Raw genomic sequence first — 14,527 nt, 5'->3', positions numbered from 1 at the left:
GGCTGGGGCTGGGTTTGAACCTGCCACCTCTGGCATATGGGGCTAGCGCCTTACTCCTTTGAGCCACACAATCCCATGTGAGTTGTGAGCAGGATTACATGGGTGAGGCCAGGATAACAAAGTATACAACGCCTATAATGGGGGATGTGGGAGCAAGACGAGCCTCAGGGAAAACAAGGACCCTACGAGACTTGACACAATGGGAAGGACTTGGCTGTACAAATGACTGGCCAGGACAGAGGATGCAAACCCCTCAACCCTCTGCCTGGTCCCCTTCAGGATCCTGAGGAGCATCAAAGGCAGCTGAAGAAGAAACAGAAGAACCGGATGGCCGCCCAGTGCAGCCGACAGAAGCACACGGACAAGGCAGATGCCCTGCACCAGGTGAGGACACCCTCCTTTTTCGTCCCTAATTCCACTTGTCTGGCCCAGCCACCTGTTCTCTATCCTGCTTATGAACTGCTCTCCTCTAAACTGCTGTCTCCCGGGTTTGGGAGGAGGAAAGGGTCCTGTGGCTGATATTTGAGAATTTCTGAGGGTTGAGTACAAACTATGTGCCAGGTACACAGCTGGCTCCCAGGGACACAAAGGTGCATCCTCAGCCCAGCCCTGCCTTTAAGGTACCCCCAGTCTAGGGGAAGTGGAAGCAAATAGGGAGAACCCAACACAGCAGCCAGCTGAGGCACTTGCTAAAATGCAGGCTCTTCCTCCCTCACAAGGTCCCATCTCATGAGGCCAAGCAGGGCCCAGAAACCTGCATTATCATAATCATCCTGGGGTCAGTGTTCAGGTGGTAGCCAAGTTCAGTGTTAAGATGGACAGGGTGTCCAGTCTCAGCCACCAGTTGCTTCCTTTGCTGAGCTTTACTCTCATCTGAAAATACCATGGACTGGGTTGGTTAAACAACAGACATTTATTTCTTACAGTTCTAAAGGTGGGGAAATCCAAGATCCTTGTGGGTGGGGCTGAGAGTGTTTCACAGCTGTGTCTCCAGTGTCACATAGGAGACACTGGGAAACTCTGAAACAGGCATCTAGGGGAGGAATGAATAAACAAACATACAGGGTCTTGTAGGCACCATCCTGAGCACCATCCTGAACACCACCCTGAGTATCCCCCCTCTTGCCCCATCTGCAGGGTGCTTGCTGCTCCCCTGCACCTGTGCCAGGACAATTTGCTTCCTTGGGGAGGGCTCTCTTCCTGGCTTCTGGGTGGCACCTTCTCCCTTGTGCTCAAGGCCTTTCCTCAGTGCATGTGTGTGGAGAGAGCCATCTCTCTCCCTTCCTCTTCTTCAAAGGAAGAAGGACATCACTCTTACTAGATTAGAACTCCACCCTTATGGCATCATTTAATCTAAATTACTTCCAAAAGGCCAGGCGTGGTGGCTCATGCCTGTAATCTTAGTACTCTGGAGGCCCAGGCAAGAGATTACTTGAGGTCAGGAGTTCAAGCCCAGCCTGTGCAAAAGGGAGACCCCATCTCTACTAAAAATAGAAAAATTAGCCAAGTATGGTAGCAGGCACCTGTAGTCCCAGGTACTCCAGAGGCTGAGGTAGGAGGATTGCTTGAGCCTAGGAGTTTTAACATTGCTGTGAGCTAGGCTGAGGCCATGACACTCTAGCCTGGGTGACAAAGTGAGACTCTGTCTCAAACAAACAAACAAACAGAAAACCTCTTAGACATCTTATCTGTAAATACATTCCCATTGGAGGTTAAAGGCTTGTTTCAGCATATGAATTTTTGGGTGGGGATGCAATTCAGTCCATAAAACATGGATAGTGATATTGTGTGATATAAAGAAGGGATGAAGCCTGGGCACAGTGGGTCACACCTGTAATCCTAGCACTCTGGGAGGCCAAGATGGGTGGATTGCTTGAGCTCAGGAGTTTGAAACCAGCCAGAGCCAGAGCAAGACCCTGTCTCTAAATATAGTTGGGCATTGTGGCAGGCACCATAGGTTGCTGTGAGCTATGACACGATGGCACTCTACTGATGGCAAGAAAGTGAGACTCTGTCTCAAATACATAAATAAAGAGGAGATGAACTCTGAGCTGGTTTTGAAGATGAATAGGAGTTTTTCCAGAGGATGAGGGTAAGAAAATGCACTGGGAGTAATTGAAATGGTCCTGGCACAGGTGCAGGGGAGCAGCAAGCACCCTGCAGATGGGGCAAGAGGAGGGATACTCAGGGTGGTGTTCAGGATGGTGCTCAGGATGGTGCCTACAAGACCCTGTATGTTTGTTTATTCATTCCTCCCCTAGATGCCTGTTACAGAGTTTCCCAGTGTCTCCTATGTGACACTGGAGACACAGCTGTGAAACACTCTCAGCCCCACCCACAAGGTTTATAGTCTCATGGGGAAACCAGACAGACAAATAGATGATCCAGAAAGTATCTGAGGCATGGAAATAAAATTTATCCCGCATTTGCCAATGTTGTCGTCCTGAATCCTTATTTAGAGCTGCAACATTTTGATTACTGTCCCAGTGGGTTTTCAGAACCTGGTGCTCAGCTGATTCAGGGATGCCAAATCAAACACATTCACGGTGTCAACCTGTAAAACAATCCCCTGAATCCTCCCTCAGTATCCCAGTGGGCAAGTCTGGGGACTGGCAGGTCTGGCAGTGGCATTAGGCGAACTCGAGTGCCCAGGACAGATGACAAGTTGCCATGTAAAGATGTCAGAATTAGCACAGGGAGAGGATGGAAGAGTATCCAGGCAAAGGAGACAGGAAATATAGTTAGGCAGCAGAGTTTAGGTGAAGGACAGGAAGAAGGCAAGAGAGAGAAAACTGGAGGTCTGAGCCAGGGTCACCTGCAGGCCTCTGATCCCATGGCAGGGAGTTTGGACTCCTGACTCCTAAAAGCCCCTTAAAGGGCTTTAACCTACAATTAATGACACAGTTGCTGAATGGCTCCTCTGGGCAAGAGAATGGGGTGGTTTGGAGGCTGGTGAAGACCCTGGATGAGAAATGGTGTCCAGCTCAGGACACCAGTGAGGGCATGGAGAGCAGGCAGTCTGCCCCGGCAGGAGGTGGAATGGGGACACTTAGTGCATCGTTGTAAATGGCTGGCCACAGAGCCCCAGCTTGGACATTCAGATGGCAGTGAGATCTTTCCCTTGAAGTCAGGAACCCTGAAGGGAAACAAGGCCCATGCCAAGTGTCTTATGCTGGCTGACAGCTCCCTCCCTGCCCATCTGCTTCACCTGCAGCAACACGAATCCCTGGAAAAACAAAACCACGCCCTGCGGAAGGAGATCCAGGCCCTGCAAGCGGAGCTGGCCTGGTGGAGCCAGACCCTGCATATGCATGAGCGCTCCTGCTTGGCTCCAGGGTCCCCCAGCTGCTGGGTCCAAGCAGAGAGGCCGAACATCCTCACCCCCCAGAGACAACAGGGCTGCCAGGAGCAGCCTGGCCTGTTCCAGACTCCAGTCTGCTCTCCCCTAGCTCAGCAACTCTCTCCAGGTCCACAGCCTCCTGGTTCCCCTGGCCTCCTCACATCCCCTATGTCCTTGCTGTCACTGTCCCCCGCTACAGTTACTATACCTCCTACCCAATTGCCCTGCACCCCTGTCCTGACTGCCACTGGCTCCAGCCTACCAGGGTCTTTCTCTAAGCTCGGTGCCCTCCTACCCAGCCCCACAGTCCAACCCGCCCCCCTACAGCCCATCGAGCTGGAGCACTCCATTGAGGGCAGGCTGGGGTACTCTCCCTGCAACCCTTCAGGTGCTCTGAGACTTGCAGGTCAGCAGAGCAGGGAGCACAAGCTTGCTTTCTCTGAAGCAGACTGGCAGGGACTGGGTGTGGATTCCAGCCCCCACCCTCTCCTGGCCTTCCCTCTGCTCTCCTCTGCTCAAGTCCACTTCTAACCTGGTCCCTGGAGCTGGGATGGCCCTTCCCTTGGGCTCTGGAAGGAGCCTCAGCACACTGGCATTTTCCTCATGGCTCCTAGAGGCTGCTCTTCGAGGCTGAGCAGCTGGGCTGGATTGAACAGTGGAAAAGGAAGCCGTCCCTGAGTGCCTGCTATTGTGGCAGACAGTGTCACTGCCACGACTGATTTCAACCTCACAGTCACCGTACAAAATTGAGATTATCACTTTTTTTCAGTTAAGGAAACAGAGACCCAGAGAACTCCAAAGTCACACAGCCTTTCTTGGGACCTGAAACACCATTGTCTGCTCCTCCCTCTCGGTGCCCCAGCAACTGAAGTCCTGGGAACTGAGGGCTGGTGTGAGGAGATTTACATGCTGGGAGTAGAGGTGGCCTCTCCCCAGTGCAGTCCTAGAAACCCCGCCCTTGCGGAGGCCAGTCCAGAGATCAAGCCTGGGCAGGCAGAGACCAAGCAGAAGCCCTAAAGCAGCCTCTTTCTTCCCCAAGCAGTGTTTGCAGTGCCAAGAAATTGAACCTATGGGTAGGATTTGGGGAGAGTCGTGGAAAAGATGCTTCTGGGATTTCTGCAGGCTGTGTACTCACAGCCATTTAAGGCTTCTGGTAGGTTCTGCAGGGTCAGATCCCCAGGCTATTCCCAAATTTTTCCTGCCTCCCACTGCCGCTAAGGCTATGGTGGGAAAACCATTAATCTCACACGCCAGAGTAAGACGGAACAATGAGGGAAGAGCAGCAGGACTTGCACCCGGCAGCAGGGAGGCCTGTGTCTTCTCTGGCAGCACCCCATCCCTGGCTCTCCTTACCCCTGGGCCCCACCTACACAGCTCCCTCTGCTCTTTGGACTGGGTTGATGGCAGCCAAAGAGCAGAGCCTAGGACCAGATGGGATCTCAGCAGTGGTGTTTGGTCCAAGAGGGTTTCTCACTGAGACTCCAGGCCGAGCATTCTAAGGGGACCTGAGGTGAGAAACCTCAGCTCTTCACTCAGCTTTTCATACACAGGAAAGCAAGACACTATTAGTATTTAATACACTCCTGGGTGCTGAACACAAGTCTTGGCACATAAGTGGTGGCAAATAAAGTGTTTTCCAGACCTTTTTGGTTTGCCCAGTTTGCTTTTTGTTTTTACTTAGGCGTAGCCAGGTCTTTGTTTTTACTCCAGATAAGCTGGAGTGTAGTGGCACAATCATAGCTCACTGTAACCTTGAACTCCTGGGGTCAAGGGATCTTCCTGCCTCAGCTTCTTGAGTAGCTGATACTACAGGTGCCTAGATAGTTTTTTTGTTCGTTTTTTGAGACAGAGCCTCAAGCTGTCACCATGGGTAGAGAGCCGTGGCATCACTGCTTACAGCAACCTCCAACTCCAGGGCTTAAGCGATTCTCTTGCTTCAGCTTCCCAAGTAGCTGCGACCACAGGTGCCCGCCACAATGCCCAACTATTTTTTGATTGCAGCTGTCATTGTTGTTTGGTGGGCCTGGGCTGGATTCCAACCTGCCAGCTCAGGTGTATGTGGCTAGCGCCTTAGCCGCTTGAGCCACAGACACGGAGCCACCCAGATAGTTTTTTAATTTATTTTTTTTAGAAACAGGGTCTCACTACATTTCCCAGCCTGGTCTTGAACTCCTGGTCTCAAACAATCCTTCTATCTCAGCTTTCCAGTGGTCTGAGATTACAGTCATGAACCACCACACCTAGCCTACTTAGTTGTTTAAAGCACTGGTTGTACCCTATACTGTTGAAACTAAAGGGTCTTTGAAAGAAGAGAGAATATTTCAAATCTTAAAGGTGGGCAATCTCTCATGAACCATCTAATCTAATATCCCTCCCATATTACAGATGAGGAAACTCATCTGTCCAGAGATGGGATGGACTCTTCCAAGGGTATTCCAAGGGTTCTCCAGAGAAACAGAACCAATAGGATGTCTGTGCATGTATGTGTGTGTACATGCACACAGGTGCACATGTGTGCACCCACATGTGGTGGGGGGGAAGAGATTTAAGAAATTGGTTTACATGATTATGGAGGCTAGCAAGCCTAAAATCTGCAGAGTGGAAGGCCAGAGAACCAGAAAAGAGCTGATGTTGAAGTTCAAGTTCAAAGGTCATCTGCTGCAGAACTTACTCTTGCTTGGCAGAAGGTCTGTCTTTCTATTCTGTTCAGGCTGATTGGATGAAGCCCACCTACATTATGAAGGGCCATGTGCTTTACTCAGAATATACCAATTGAAATGTTGATCTCATTTAAAACATACTCACAAAATATCCAGAATAATGTTTGATCACACATCTGAGCATCATTGCCCAGCCAAGATGATGCACTAAATTAATCATGCCAGGTCATGTACCAAAGGCAGGTTAAGGGATTGTAGATGACAACAGAGCCAGGATCACCAGCTGGTTCATGGAGTCAAAATACCACTGATTGAAGGTGGACTGGAGTTTGGACAGGAGTGGACATTAGGCACGGGAACAGGACTCAGTGTGGGTGATTAAGGATAGTGTAGCCCGGCTTATGTCTATAAACCCTAAAGTATGTCAGGCACTGCACTGCTTTTTTACTTGTATTAACTTGATGACACCCCTAGTAACTCTGCTAAATTAGTATGCTTAACATCTCCACTATTCAGAAGGGGAAAACAAGGCCCAGAAGAGTTAAGTAACAAGTACAAGGTCACATAGCCAGGAAACCGTATAGACTCAGTTCAACAATGAGGAGCCTCTTAAATGTAGGCCATCTCGCCTAGCCTTTTTTGGACTCTCACTACAGGCCCTGAGTGGAGAGTGGCACATGCCAATGAACATGACCCAAGAGGCTAAGACTCAACCTTTAGCTCAAAATAAATAAGGGGGGGGGGTAAAGAAGTTAACATTTGTGTGCTCATATGATAGATTCTTGCAGAGCTGCTGAAGAATTCTTTGAAGATGATTTAATGAGGTAAGAAGATACTTGTGACATATTAAGTAGAAAAAATGTAATGTGTAACTGTCACTGAATTTTGATATTAAGTTTGTTTAAAGGCTTGGCGCCTGTGGCTCAAGTGGCTAAGGCGCCAGCCACATGCACCAGAGCTGGTGGGTTTGAATCCAGCCTGGGCCCGCCAAACAACAATGACGGCTACAACCAAAAAATAGCCGGGCATTGTGGTAGGTGCCTGTAGTCCCACTACCAGGGAGGTGGAGGCGGGAGAATCGCTTGAGCCCCGGACTTGGAGGTTGCTGTGAGCTGTGTTGCCACAGCACTCTATCCAGGGCAACAGCTTAAGGCTCTGCCTCAAAAAAAAAAAAAAGTTTGTTTAAAAACATAAACAGAATAAAAGGAGTGGGAAGAGAGGATATATTGTAGATTCTTGAGGAGGGGTAAATGCTAATATCTGTGAATCCCCAAATTTGTAAACATAGCTACCATTATAGTATAAACTTTCCATATGGCTGAATATATTCTGGAAATCTATACCTGGGTATATTAATTATGTGTTGCTGCATAACAATTTACTCCATGGCAAGGCACGATGGCTTATGGTTGTAATCCCAATGCTTTGGAAAGCCAAGACAGGAAGATCGCTTGAGGGCAGAAGTTTGAGACCAGCCTGGGCAATATAGTGAGATCCCATCTCTCAAAAAAATTCTTTTAATTAGCCAGGTATGGTGGTACATGTCTGTAGTGCCAGCTATTCAGGAGGCTGAGGTGGGAGGATCACTTGAGCCCAGGAGTTCAAGGCTGCAGTGAGCTGTGATCACACCACTGCACTCCAACTCCAACCTGGGGGACAATTGAGACTTTGTCTCTTAAAAAAAAAAAATTACTCCAAAACTTAGTGGCTTAAGTGACATTTATTATCCCATCTGAGGGAGACTTAGGATACCTCTGGCTCAGTCTCACACAAGGCTGCAATCAGTATCAGCTGGAGCTATAGCCATCTCAAGGCTCATTGTGAAAACCATCTGTTTCCAAGCTCACTCATGTGGTTGTCTATAGGCTTCAGAAGATCCACTTCTGAGCATGCTGTTGACTGAGGACCTCTGGTCCTTGCTTGCTGTTGGCTGGAGATATTAGTTCCTTTCCATTTAGGTATCTCCATAGGCCAGATCATAGCAGCTGGCTACCCTTGGAGAAAGCAAGCTGTCGAGCAAGAAAAGATGAGCAACATGGAAGTCTGAGACTTTTTTAACCTAATTTCAGAAATGACCTCCTTGTCACATTTGCCATATTTTCTTCAAGTAGAGGCAAGTACCTAGATTAGCCTATGCTCAAAGGGAAAGGATTATATGGGGGAAGGGAAACTAGGGGGCAGCCAAATAAGAACCAGCACTTTCTTGGACCCCTTCTTTTCCCTTTCATCACCAGCACTAGGAGTTGGCTTTCTCTGGAGAGGCCATTTTTCAGAAGGAAATAGTTTGTGTCCTTTTACAATAGTGGCAATGCCCCAAGCAGTGAGCAGAAATCTAGTGGGTTTTGGACAAGAGATTTGGAGACTTCCTTTGTTCTCTCACTGAGTGGGCCCAGAGGGCTGCAACCATCCATAGAGGGGCTTCCCAGAGTCTTTTGCAGTAGCTGGAGAGGGAGACATAATGATTGACAGTCAGAAACTAAAACGAGGGACAGAAGCACAAATGTAGGAGGGGAAATGAAACAGAGGCAGAGGCTAGGGCTGTGAGGGCACCAGCAGCTGCAAAGTGATCTGGAGGAATCCTCTCTCTCTCTCTGGGCTGTATTTCTTTCATTTAGTCATTCATTTATTCATGTTGTCAGTCAATTAATATTTATTGATTATCCATTATATGAACACTATCATAAGTGCTGGGGATACAGCTGTGAACAAGGCTGCTAAAATCCCTGCTCTTAAGATGCTAATAATCAATCAGGGGAGATACAGATAAAAAATCACAAATAGATAAGATAATTCAGAAGTGGCTTGTGCTACAAAGAAAATAAAGCAGGGGGCCTAGTGCTAAATCCTAGCACTCTGGGGGACCGAGGTGAGTAGATCACCTGAGCTCAGGAGTTCAAGACCAGCCTGAACAAGAGTGAAAATCTGTCTCTACAAAAAAAAAAAAAGAAAAGAAAAACTAGCTGAGTGTTGTGGTGGCTGCCTGTAGTCCCAGCTACTTGGGAGGATGGGGCAAGGGGCTCACTGGAATCCAGGAGTTTGAGGTTGCTGTGAGCTATGATGACGCCACAGCACTCTACCCAGGGTGACAGCATGACCTGTCTCAAAATAAAAGAAAAAAAGAAAAGAAAGCAGGGGAAGTTGGGAATTGGGAGAGGGTACTACTTTTCTAGAGAATTCAAGGAAAGGGTCTTTAAGGAGATGTCATTCAGGACTGAGACTGGATATTAAGAGGGAGTCAGTCATGCAAAGATCTAGGGTAAGAATATCCCAGGTAGAGGCAATGTCATGTGTAAAGGCCCAGGGGTAGGATAAAGCTAAATGTGTTTGAGAATTAGGAAGCAGCCCAACGTGACTGGAGCACAGTGAGGAAAAAGAGAAAGATGAAGACAGGAATGGCCAGAGAAATTGTATAAGCCATGTGAAGGATGTGAGATTCTTCCTGTGAGTGGCAGAATTTTGAACAGGGAAATGCACTATTTTTAAAATTCATTTTTAAGGGCAGCACCTGTGGCTCAGTGAGCAGGGCACTGGCCCCATATACCAAGGGTGGTAGGTTTGAACCTGGCCCCGGGCCAAACTGCAACAAAAAAATAGCCAGGCATTGTGGTGGGCACCTGTAGTCCCAGCTACTCAGGAGGCTGGGGCAAGAGAATCACCTAAGCCAAGAGCTGGAGGTTGCTGTGAGCTGTGACGCTATGGCACTTTAACGTAGGCAGTAAAGTGAGAATATGTCTCTTAAAAAAATCATTTAAAAAATATCTATAGAGGTTAGCCAGGCATTGTGGGAGTCACCTATAATCCCAGCTACTTGGGAGGCTGAAGCAAGAGAATCGCTTGAGCCCAAGAGTTTGAGGTTGCTGAGAGCAATGACGCCACAGCATACTACTGAGGGTGACAAAGTAAGACTCTGTCTCAAAATAAATAAATAAATAGTCTTGGTGCCTGTGGCTCAAGTGGCTAAGGTGCCAGCCACATAAACCTAAGGTGGCAGGTTCGAATCCAGCCTGGGCCTGCCAAATAACAATGATGACTGCAACCAAAAAATAGCCAGGTGTTGTGGTGGGCGCCTGTGGTCCCACCTACTTGGGAGGCTGAGGCAGGAGACTTGCTTGAGCCCAGGAGTTGGAGGTTGCTGTGAGCTGTGAGGCCACGGCACCCTACACAGGGGGACAGCTTGAGGCTCTGTCTCAAAAATAAATAAATAAATAAATAAATAATATCTATAGAGGGCCTACTCTACTCTTAAACGCCATCCTAGGCACTTAGGATAAGAAAGGGAATAAATAAAAATGCTCACATTTTAGTGGGGGAGTGGGTAGAAAAGGGTAAGATAACAAGAAAAGAAGAATTGAGAGAGAGTGGAGAAGCTGGAATTTAAAATAGGGCAGCCTGCGTCTGAATTCTGATCAAACAAAACAAAACAAGTAAAATAGAGTGGTCAAGGTAAGTTCAAGGAAGAAGACAACTAAGCAAAGACTTTAAGGAGGCAAGTGAGTTAGTCTCATCCAGATGGGTTCCAAGAATGGGAAGAGCTGGTACAAAGACCCCGGGTAGGAGTGAGCCTGCACTATTTGTGCCAGGAGGCTGGTGTGGCTGGAGGGAATGAGCTGGGGAAAGGTACTAGCTGATGAGGTCAGAGAGATAAGCAAGATCTTATGAACCACTGTAAGGGCTTTGCCTTTTTCCCATGAATCTGAGAGCCTGACATTTTAAAAGAATCAAATTGTTCAGGGCTGAGAGTGGAAGCTCGGAGGTGATAAGAAATGATTTATAGATGGAGCTGATGGATGTGCTCTTTGATTGGATGTGGGAAGACACCAAGATTCTGGGCCTGAGCAATTGGTGGTTAGTAGTACCAAGGACCAGGAAAGACTGGAGTGAAGAGGAGTGGTTTGGGCTTTGCATGTATTGCAGGGGTAGGTGAGGAGCCCTATTTTGTTAGATTTGCACCGCCTGTTTGACATCCAACTAATTAATAAGAGTTTGTAGATTGGAAAAAGATCAGGACTGGATATATAGATTTGGGAGCCCCCTGGACAATGGGGACAGGCAAGATGACCTTGAGGGCCCATGCGCCCTGTGCCTCCACAAGGGCCTCTTCTCCTCGTGTACCCAGATCTCTCAGCCTGATTCTCCTCCCCCCATCTCTCCTCTTCAAATGCTTCTTCCTCTAGGATGCCTCCTGTAATCTTTGAAGATAAATTAATTCCCTTTTCTCAGGATCCTCACACCTTTCCTTTGCCTCCTATCATTTTCCTTCTTGTGTGGCTGTGCCTTCCTATCCTCTCACCACTTAGAAAAATTGATTCAAGATGAATAAAAGATTTAAATCTAAGGCGTGAAACAATAAAATTCCTTGAGGAAAGTGTGGGGAAAAGACTTGAAGATATTGGCCTAGGGAAAGATTTTATGAAGAAGACTTCTGTGATAATTGCAACAACAAAAATTTTTAAAAAGGGACTTAATTAAACTGAAAAGCTTCTGTATGGCTAGGGAAACAACAACCAAAGCAATCTCCAGAATGCTTCAGACAATCTTCAGAATGGGAAAAGATATTTGCATATTATGAGTTGGACAAAAACTTGATGACTAGGATCTATAGAGAACTCAAATTAACCAACAAAAAAAGTCCCAAGGATCTCTTGTATCACTGCTCAAGAGAGATGAATAGAACCTTCTCTAAAGAAGACAGATGTATGGCTAACAAACATATGAAAAAATGCTCATTGTCCCTAATCATCAGAGAAATGCAAATCAAAACTACCCTGAGATATCAGATAATCCCAGTGAGAATGGCCCACATGACAGAGTCTGAAAGCTGCAGATGCTGGTGTGGATGTGGAGAGAAGTGAACACTTTTACACTGCTGTGGGACTGCAAACTAATACAACCTTTTGGGAAGGAAGTATGGAGAATTCTCAAAGAACTCAAATTAGACCTCCCATTTGATCCTGCAATCCCATTACTAGGCATCTACCCAGAAGAAAAAGATCCTTTTACCATAAGGACATTTGCACTAGACTGTTTATCACAGCTCAACTTACAATTGCCAAAATGTGGAAACAGCCTAAATGCCCACCAGTCCAGGAATGGTTTAACAGCTGTGGTACGTGTATACCATGGAATACTATTCAGCCACCAAAAAAGATGGAGACTTTATATCTTTTGTATTAACCTGGAAGGAGGTGGAACACATTCTTCTTAGTAAAGCATCATAAGAATGGAGAAGCAGAATCCAATGTACTCTATTCTATATGAAGGCAGCAGATGAGCTAATACAAGGGGGGGGGTAGAGGGATGAGCAAGTAGAGAGAGGGGAGGTGGGAGGGGCATGGGGGGTCATGGTCACACTTCTTGGGGGCAGAACACAATTATAAGAGGAACTTTATCTAACAAATGCAATCAGTGTAACCTAATTTTTTTTTTTTGAGACAGAGTCTCACTATGTTGTCCTCAGTAGAGTGCTGTGGCATCACAGCTCACAGCAACCTCAAACTCTTAGGCTTGAGAGATTCTCTTGCCTCAGCCTTCCAAGTAGCTGGGACTACAGGTGCCCACCACAATGCCAGGCTATTTTTGGTTGTAGTTGTCATTGTTGTTTGGCAGACTGGGCTAGGTTTGAACCCACCAGCCCCAGTGTATGTAGCTGGCACCCTAGCCACTGAGCTACAAGCTCCAAGCCCATAACTTAATTCTTTGTACCCTCAATGAATCCCAAACAATACAAAAAATGGAAAAAAAGAAAACAGTGTGCAATTTCAAATTGCACACCAACATTATGGACACAAAAAAAGGTACCACCTATAATCCACCCCACGTATATATATGTGTATATACATATTGATAAACATTGCATGTATAACATAGATATGTATTATAAGAGAAAAGCATATGTTCACCAAAAGACACGAACAAGAATGTTCCCATCAGCAATATTCATAACAGTAGAAACCTGGAAACAACCCAATGGCTTATCAACTATAGAATGAATAAACTGTGGAATGTTGGGTGGCACCTGTAGCTCAGTGGATAGGGTGCTGGCCGCATACACCGAGGCTAGCAAGTTTGAACCTGGCCCAGCCTACTAAACAACAATGATGACAACAACAACAACAAAATAGCCGGGTGTTGTGGCGGGTGGCTGTAGTCCCACTACTTGGGAGGCTGAGACAAAAGAATTGCTTAAAACCAAGAGTTGAAGGTTGCTGTGAGCTGTGATGCCATAATACTCTACCCAGGGTGAGAGCTTGAGACTCTGTCTCAAAAAAACCCCCCAAAACTGTGGAATATTTTATGCAAGTTAATGCCACACAGCCATGAGAATGAACCAATTACAACTCTCTGGAACAATATGAATAAACTTCACAAGCATAATGTTGGCATATATAAGCTAGAGACAAAAGAGGAGACAGTTTGTATAATCCACTTATACAGAGTTCAAAATAGAAAAAAAAATCTATAGGGTTTAAAAATCAAGATAAGGCCAGAGTGGTGGCTCACATCTGTAATCCTACCACTCTGGGAGGCTGACGCAGGTGGATTGCTTGAACACAAGAGTTCCAGACCAGCCTGAGCAAGAGTGAGATCCTGTCTCTACTAAAAATAGAAAAACTATCTGGGTGTAGTGGTGCACGCCTGTAGTCCCAGCTACTCAGGAGGTTGAGGCAAAAGATTGCTCAAGCCCAAGAGTTTGAGTTTGCTGTGAGCTATGATGACACCACAGCACTCTACCAAGGGCAACAGAATTTGAGATTCTGTCTCAAATAAATAAATAAATAAAAGCCAAGATAGTAGTTACAGCTGGGGGTCAGCCCCAGGAATGGTACAAGAGGGCCTTTCTAGGGTGCTATTCTGTTTCTTGATCTTTGTGGTAGTTACATAAATGTATGCATTGTATGTAAATTCACTGAGCTATACATTAATGATTTGAGCTGTTTTCTGTTATTACTGTTATACTTCAGTTAAGGAGGCTGCATGTAAGGAATGGATCGCAGTCCTTGGCACATAGTAAGCGCTCAGTAAATGTTAGCTATCAAAATCAATCAAACTGATGACTTGCCCCCAAGAGAAAGCCACTAACAATCAGAACCATGGACAGATCAGAGCCTGCGCTCAGGAAAGGCTGGAAGAAAAGGAAGACAGAGACCTCAGGTCTGATACAAGGGACCTGAGACAGGAAGGAATCTGAGACCCTTCCTCTTGCATTAGTGGTTCAGTGCCTCTAAGGGCATTTCCATCCTGCAGAAAAAAAAGATTACTCCTTGGGGAATGTGAGTGTCTGTGTATGTATTCACGCAGAAATTCATTCCATCTTAAAAGGTCTATAGCCCTTTGTTTTTCTAAGCCAGTGAATGCTGAAATCTCCCCAGAGAGGTCAGCCCTGGATCTATTATATCCAGTAACACACCAGGCTCTTGCAAGCTTTTCTCCCTGTCTTGGACTTGCATTAGAGGACAGGGAAAAGATCAGGGTAAAAATAACCTATGACTAAAGATCTCCCAGTCATGCCCAGACTCCCTGGCGTTGG

At 46.7% G+C, this 14,527-nt stretch overlaps 1 protein-coding gene across 1 annotated transcript in view; it reads left to right on the top strand.

Annotated features, from left to right (window-relative positions):
• The window catches only part of BATF2 (basic leucine zipper ATF-like transcription factor 2), a 7,148-nt gene extending 2,169 nt beyond the window's left edge, over window positions 1–4,979 (top strand). Inside the window, exons 2-3 of the mRNA XM_003798629.3 lie at window positions 280–384; window positions 3,215–4,979. Coding sequence (XP_003798677.2) covers window positions 280–384; window positions 3,215–3,871 — 762 coding nt within the window. The 3' untranslated portion in view covers window positions 3,872–4,979. The remainder of the gene's footprint in view (window positions 1–279; window positions 385–3,214) is intronic.
• Window positions 4,980–14,527: the final 9,548 nt, after the last annotated feature.

This window comes from Otolemur garnettii, unplaced genomic scaffold (genome assembly GCF_000181295.1).
Source record: "Otolemur garnettii isolate 467f Iridium unplaced genomic scaffold, OtoGar3 scaffold00140, whole genome shotgun sequence".
In the NCBI taxonomy this organism is placed as follows: Eukaryota; Metazoa; Chordata; class Mammalia; order Primates; family Galagidae; genus Otolemur; species Otolemur garnettii.
The sequence above is the reverse complement of the archived record's forward strand: the minus strand, read 5'-3'. Positions and strand labels throughout refer to the sequence as shown.